The sequence below is a fragment of the Austrofundulus limnaeus genome, unplaced genomic scaffold (assembly GCF_001266775.1).
Source record: "Austrofundulus limnaeus strain Quisiro unplaced genomic scaffold, Austrofundulus_limnaeus-1.0 Scaffold94, whole genome shotgun sequence".
In the NCBI taxonomy this organism is placed as follows: domain Eukaryota; kingdom Metazoa; phylum Chordata; class Actinopteri; order Cyprinodontiformes; family Rivulidae; genus Austrofundulus; species Austrofundulus limnaeus.
In genome coordinates this window covers 748,809-754,867 of record NW_013952496.1, presented here as the reverse complement: position 1 = coordinate 754,867, position 6,059 = coordinate 748,809, and the positions used below count along the sequence as shown (strand labels likewise).

The 6,059-nt window shown below is 38.6% G+C and overlaps 1 protein-coding gene across 2 annotated transcripts in view; it reads left to right on the top strand.

Annotated features, from left to right (window-relative positions):
* Positions 1-5,493, top strand: part of slc25a15a (solute carrier family 25 member 15a) — a 6,628-nt gene extending 1,135 nt beyond the window's left edge. For both annotated transcript variants that reach the window (XM_014012755.1, XM_014012754.1), the window contains exons 3-7: positions 413-671; positions 4,227-4,367; positions 4,469-4,644; positions 4,714-4,872; positions 5,125-5,493. In XM_014012755.1, coding sequence (XP_013868209.1) covers positions 413-671; positions 4,227-4,367; positions 4,469-4,644; positions 4,714-4,872; positions 5,125-5,246 — 857 coding nt within the window. In that variant the 3' untranslated portion in view covers positions 5,247-5,493. The remainder of the gene's footprint in view (positions 1-412; positions 672-4,226; positions 4,368-4,468; positions 4,645-4,713; positions 4,873-5,124) is intronic.
* Positions 5,494-6,059: the final 566 nt, after the last annotated feature.

Genomic DNA, 6,059 nt, shown 5'->3' with positions numbered 1-6,059 from the left:
ATATATATATATTTGATGCAGCTAAAATCAAGTAAACAAATAATACAAACTTTGTTCAAATTGGTTGAGAAATAAAGAAGTTATGTAATTTTGTTGGAATAAAAGAGAGGTAAATTTCAGCACTGACCCGGTCAGATTATGCTGCTTGTGGGCCTTAAAAACACACTTTAGAGTCGATGCTTATTTATGAAAATTTCTCAGATTGTAGAAAACTGCTCACGCTAACGTATCTTTTATTTTTTAATGAAGACTACACATCTGTGGCCTGACTTTTGATCACTTGAATCTAAAAAAAAATGTCAGCTCACCTGTCCCTGTGATTGAGGATTGTCACAAACGTACAAAATGTATTAATTGGATTCGCAATCATCATCAATGCGTTCACTTAATGTCTTCCTCCTTTTTTTTTTAGGCGGGACGGCATGTGTGATAAGTGGTCAGCCCTTTGACACAGCCAAAGTGAAGATGCAGACGTTTCCCACTATGTACCGAGGCTTTCTCCACTGCTTCATATCGACGTTCAGACAGGTGGGACTCGGCGGTCTCTACAAAGGCACCACTCCGGCCCTCGTTGCCAACATCACAGAGAACGCAGTGCTCTTCTTGAGTTACGGCATGTGCCAGGACGTGGTCCGCTTTTTGTCTGGGCTGAATAAAGGGGCAGATCTCAGGTTTGATGTGGAAATTTTTCTAATTAACCTTTAAAATTAGCTCTATTATATGGCAAAACAAATATCCATATGGACCAAGAGCACTTTGTGTCGTCACATTTCCAGATTCTGTCTTAAGTTTTTAATCTTCCCCAACAATGACTTTAAACAATCATTATCCTGAACAAGCCAGTTAATGTTTGGGAACTTTGTTAATGTCATGTTAGAGTTGAATAATAATAGAATGTCTAAATGTTGGCATGATGGTCAAATTAAAAATTCACTAAAATAGGAAAATTTAGCTTAACATCTTTAAACTAGAGGATTTGTTTTATTTTCATAAAACATTTGCATCCTTAGCAAATGATGTCAAAATCCAATGAATGCTCTTTTATCAGCTTAGTAAACTGACAGTTCTTACAACATGAAAGTAGCAGAATCTGAGTTCTCATTTAACTTTGTTACCATTATGAAACACTTTGTCAAGCTGTTAACTCTCCCCTGTTAAAAGTCATGACTGTGTTTTATTCATTCTTTAATCATTCCTCTTTGCCCCTTGAATAAATCAGTTTTCTTACCAGTTCTTTATTTTCTCTAAACTTACTCATAAGACCGTTGCAATCGCTCAAATCTAAGCTTTTTTCAACACAAGTTTGCTTTAAAATAGGTTGAATATTCATGCTCTGACCTCAACTGGTGGTAATGGATTATTTTTTACTTTTTTTTTTCAAAAACTGGAATATTTAGTGTAGAGATCGACCGATACAGGTTTTTGAAGGTCGATACTGATTTTTTAAACATCAGTCTAACCGATACGCCGATACGTGCAGCCGATATTTTTTGGCCGATTCTTGAAGCCGATACTGCCTTTTTCTTCCTCCATGAACATGATAAAAATAAGAATGATAACAAATGGTACACAAGTCTTAATTTAAAACAAACAAACAAGCAAACAAAAAAAACCCATTTACTAACCAAGCCTTGTCTGATGCAGGCTGTATTAAGTGCTACCACACAGGATTTCTTCTTTAAATTTTTTTTAAAATAAATAAGTTCACTATTCATTTTATCTAGTGCTAAATATTCTGTTCTTATTTGTATATTAATAAGAATAATATATTTTTACATAAAATTACTATTTTTTAATATCCCAGCATTTTTGATGCAAAAACAGCAACAAGCCTAAATAAAACTGCCAGAGCAACACAGAGAAAAAGAGACACACATACATCTTGCTATTTTTGTCAGGACTTCACACACACAGCGCTCATAGCATCTCTGCCTCAGTCTGCTGCTCCCGTTTTTAACACCAGGCAAAAAATGCATTTAAACCAGCTGACGTTAACTTTAGATCACAGTTTGAAATGTACACCGAAGAGAACCAGCATCACCAAGTGATTACTAAAAAGCTTTGTGGGAATTTATTGGCGTCATCACGTTTGCTGTGACCGCAGTCATCAGGACTGGTGAAAGTGTTAGCTAACGGCAGTGTGTAGCATACTCTCCTCTCATTGGTCAGTCAATGAAACCCTCGCTGATTGGTTGTACGCTAAGTGACAGTGACAAAAGTTGAACATTTTTCAACTTTCATATGTCGCGTCGCAAGCTCGCGTGTGCACGTCTACGTGTACGAGCGCGAGATTTCACATGCACTATTTTCGCCGGTCGCTTAGCTGGAGGAGGGCACGCGATTGTTTCCTTACCGCACAGGCTCCATAGAAAATGAATGGAGAGCGAGCGACGTTGCCTCCCGTGTGTCGAGCCCTTAAAAGTAGTTTATGAAGCGTCTCAGTCTGACTTTAAGCGAAGTATAAGAGTAATTATTAAGTGTCAGTCTTAGAGCTGATTTACGACAGCTGATCCTGGTTGACGTCGTTACAAAACCCCCGGCATGGGCCAATCACTGCATCGGATTTTATGTTCAAGAACATTTTCTGAGAAATGTCAAGATAAAACTGTGAAAATCATTTGCATGTACTCACCAGCTGATAGTTTAATATTTTCTCCAAAAGCTGAAAAGAAATTTCCACATTTTAGTCCAACATTATGCGCACCAGTAATAGTTTTTTTTTTACCCTTCTTTCTTTTGTATTGCATGCCTAAACCTGGTTTCCACACCTTGGTTTAGTTCCTCTGTACATTATCAAGATGGCGTCTACTCACAGCTTTAGAAAGTTAGCTCCGTAACCTTTACTGTTAATTTTCGTTCTTATATTTTTGTGCATGTTTAATCACTCGCACAAGTAGTGCGTATGTTGTGCATACTGTACGTATGAAAATCACCGTTTATATGCAAGACTTATGTAGTAGAACTCTCTTTTTGTCAATGTTTATATTGGAGCAGTGTTGTAGCTAGGTTAGCGGCAGCAATACAATCGCCTGTCAGCTAACTGGAATGCTGTTTCATACGGTTTGTTGGGAAATTACGTCTCTTCCCAGTTCCAGAATATAATGTAAACACTCAAGTGGGGAGGAGCTTTGTTCTGTATGTGATCTCTGTCTTCTCAGTCCATCTCAGACCCCTAGTGGCAACTCTTAAACACTTAAGAGAGCTCTGGAGCTGTCATAAATATCTGGTAACTTAAGAGTGATTCTTAGACTTAAGAATTTTGATAACTGAGAGTAGGAGTAAATCTATGAAATTTTTAACGCTTACCGTAAATCAAGAAGTCACCATATATATTAGCTCAGCGCTACACATTCTCCTCTCGTCACTGAGGTCCCCCATCCACATGACAGAGAGGGGAACACAAAAATGATTCAGCCTGCAACTGAAAATATGGATGGAGGACCTCAGTTTAGCTTGTTTGTTGCGCTAGCACTGAGCTAATACATATAAGACAATATAGCGTTGGCGCTAGCACAAAGGCTAACAGGCTAAGCTGAGCTTCTTCTTCCATGAAGCAGCTCTGTTGTCCTCCATCTATATTTTCAGTTGTAACTGAAAATATAGTCATTTCTACCTTCTCCTCTCTGTCAACGCTCTCTGGTTTCATTTAAAAGAGCCAATCGTCAGATATTGTCCAAGATTAACCTTCAGGGTGTATATATCTCGCTAGCAGCCTCGCACCGAGGACCTATCCACGTCATCATTTACCCAGAATGCTTTGCATATAAATAAAATGGCTCCATCTGTGTTAAAAAACATTTTTAAAAATTTACAAAACTAAACGTCCTACAGTATTTTTACAGTCTTTATTTTACAGTTAAAATCATGTTTATCAAATAAAGTCTAATGTTACAACTAATCAGGGATCCCTTTAATAAAGGACTGAGACACTTGAAAACTGACTTTTACTCTCAGCTTTTAACTAAGAATTTTTTTACACTTAAGTCGACTCTTAACAGCATTCTTAAGAGTAATTCTAAGAAGTTTGATAAAAACGGGCCCTGATCTATACCACAAAAAACAAACACTATGATGCACTTCAAATTAGTTGTGAAGGTTGTTAGTTTTCAACGCAGCACAAATCCTTTAATCTCAATGTTCATAAAATTTGAGATGTTTATTTAATGATGCGATTTAAAAAATTTCAGCTCCAATAAAACTTAATTTTTTTAAATATTTTGTCTCAGTGATTTGCAGAAGGCATCTGCAGGGTCTTTAGCCTCCATCTTCTCTGCCACGGCGCTTTGCCCCACAGAGCTGGTGAAATGTCGCCTGCAGGCCATGCATGAAATGGAGGCAACGGGACAGGTGGCGAGAGGTCAGAAAAGGTCAGTGCGACCGGAGTGGGTGGGATGAGCAGAACAGGGTCAGTTTGCAGCTGACATCTTTTGATTTTTATTTATTTAATTTTTTTGTGGCGTGACTTCAGCACGGTGTGGTCCGTAGTCAAGACCGTTCTGAAGAAAAAGGGGCCGTTGGGTTTTTACCAAGGACTGACGTCCACCATCGTGAGGGAGATTCCTGGTTACTTCTGTTTCTTTGGGGCCTATGAACTGTGTCGCTCTACGTTTGCACAGCACATGGGCACGGACAAGGACGGCATAGGTAGGCTCGCACAAGTTCACCTTTTGTGTTTTGCGTCGTCGCAGTTTGCGAAATAAATTCTGTTTGCAGGTATTGTCCCGCTCATGTTCAGTGGTGGATTTGGAGGAGCTTGTCTTTGGCTGGCGGTCTACCCGATAGACTGTGTGAAGTCCAGGATCCAGGTCTACTCTTTAGCTGGGAGGCAAGAGGGCTTCATGAAAACCTTCATGGGCATCGTACGCACCGAAGGTAAGACTTGAACCTGCAGGAAAAAGGGAAACAATAGCGTGAAGGCTGAAGCAGGGTTCATACAATTCTCTTAAAATAAACAATTTATATTGTTGAACCACAGCAGAAGAAGCAAAGTATAAAAAGTACAGAGGTTTAGTTTAGATCAAGTTAAAAAGTGTTTGAGAATTTGACCTAATGTGTAACAATCAGCAGGATCAACCTGTGCAGCTGGTTAATTTTTTTTTTTTGTTTGTTTTTCCTTCCCCGCAGGGTTTGCTGCTCTGTACTCTGGCCTGACTCCAACCATGATACGCACCTTCCCTGCCAACGGAGCGCTCTTCCTGGCTTACGAGTTCAGCCGCAAGTTTATGATGGACACAGTGGGTGGTTGATTAATAAAAAAAAAAGAGATCTTCCTACTTGAAACAACAATTTTGATGAAACACTGCCTGTAGCTGATTTTTTCAACACATGTTAGATTTTACATTAATGGAACAACTCCTGGCAATGATTGCTGCATTTGTGAGCTGTGCTGGCCACAGATATTTAAAACAAAGTTTTTATTTGAACTTTTTTAATTAAAGTTTGATATTTTTGTCATGTGAAATTGTTGTAGAATAAATCATGTCTGCATTTACTTGTAATAAGTGGTTTGACAATCACAGCAGGGTTTAGCTCCTGTCAGTTTGGCAGAACTCAAACAAGCAAAAGGGTGAACCCAAAGAGATATTATTTTACGTCTCTAAAGTAAAATAAATCATTTAGAATGAAAAATTTTGTTCTTTTTTGGGACTTATCTGCAGCAGGTTCATGTTTGCAGTTATAATATTGATTGTCTTATCTTGCAAAAACACCAAACTGTAGGGATCAATGGACTCCTGCAGGATTCTGAATCTAATTATTACTAAAATGTTTTCATATTGCAAGATTGTAAAAAGATATGTTCATATTTTAAATACAGTTCTTTCAAAATCCACCAATTAGATTAATATAATTTCTCTAGGATAGCTTTAGTTTACCTAAAAATTTGTTTAATTATGGCTCCGCCCACTGAGGCCGGGGAGGCTTACTGTTCGCAGGCTGTCAGTGTGTTAGTGTGGTGTCCGTTCATCACGGTGTTCTTGTGTGCACGATATCTCCGAATGAAATGATACACTCACCGGCCACTTTATTAGGTACACCACGCTAGTAACTGGTTGGACCCC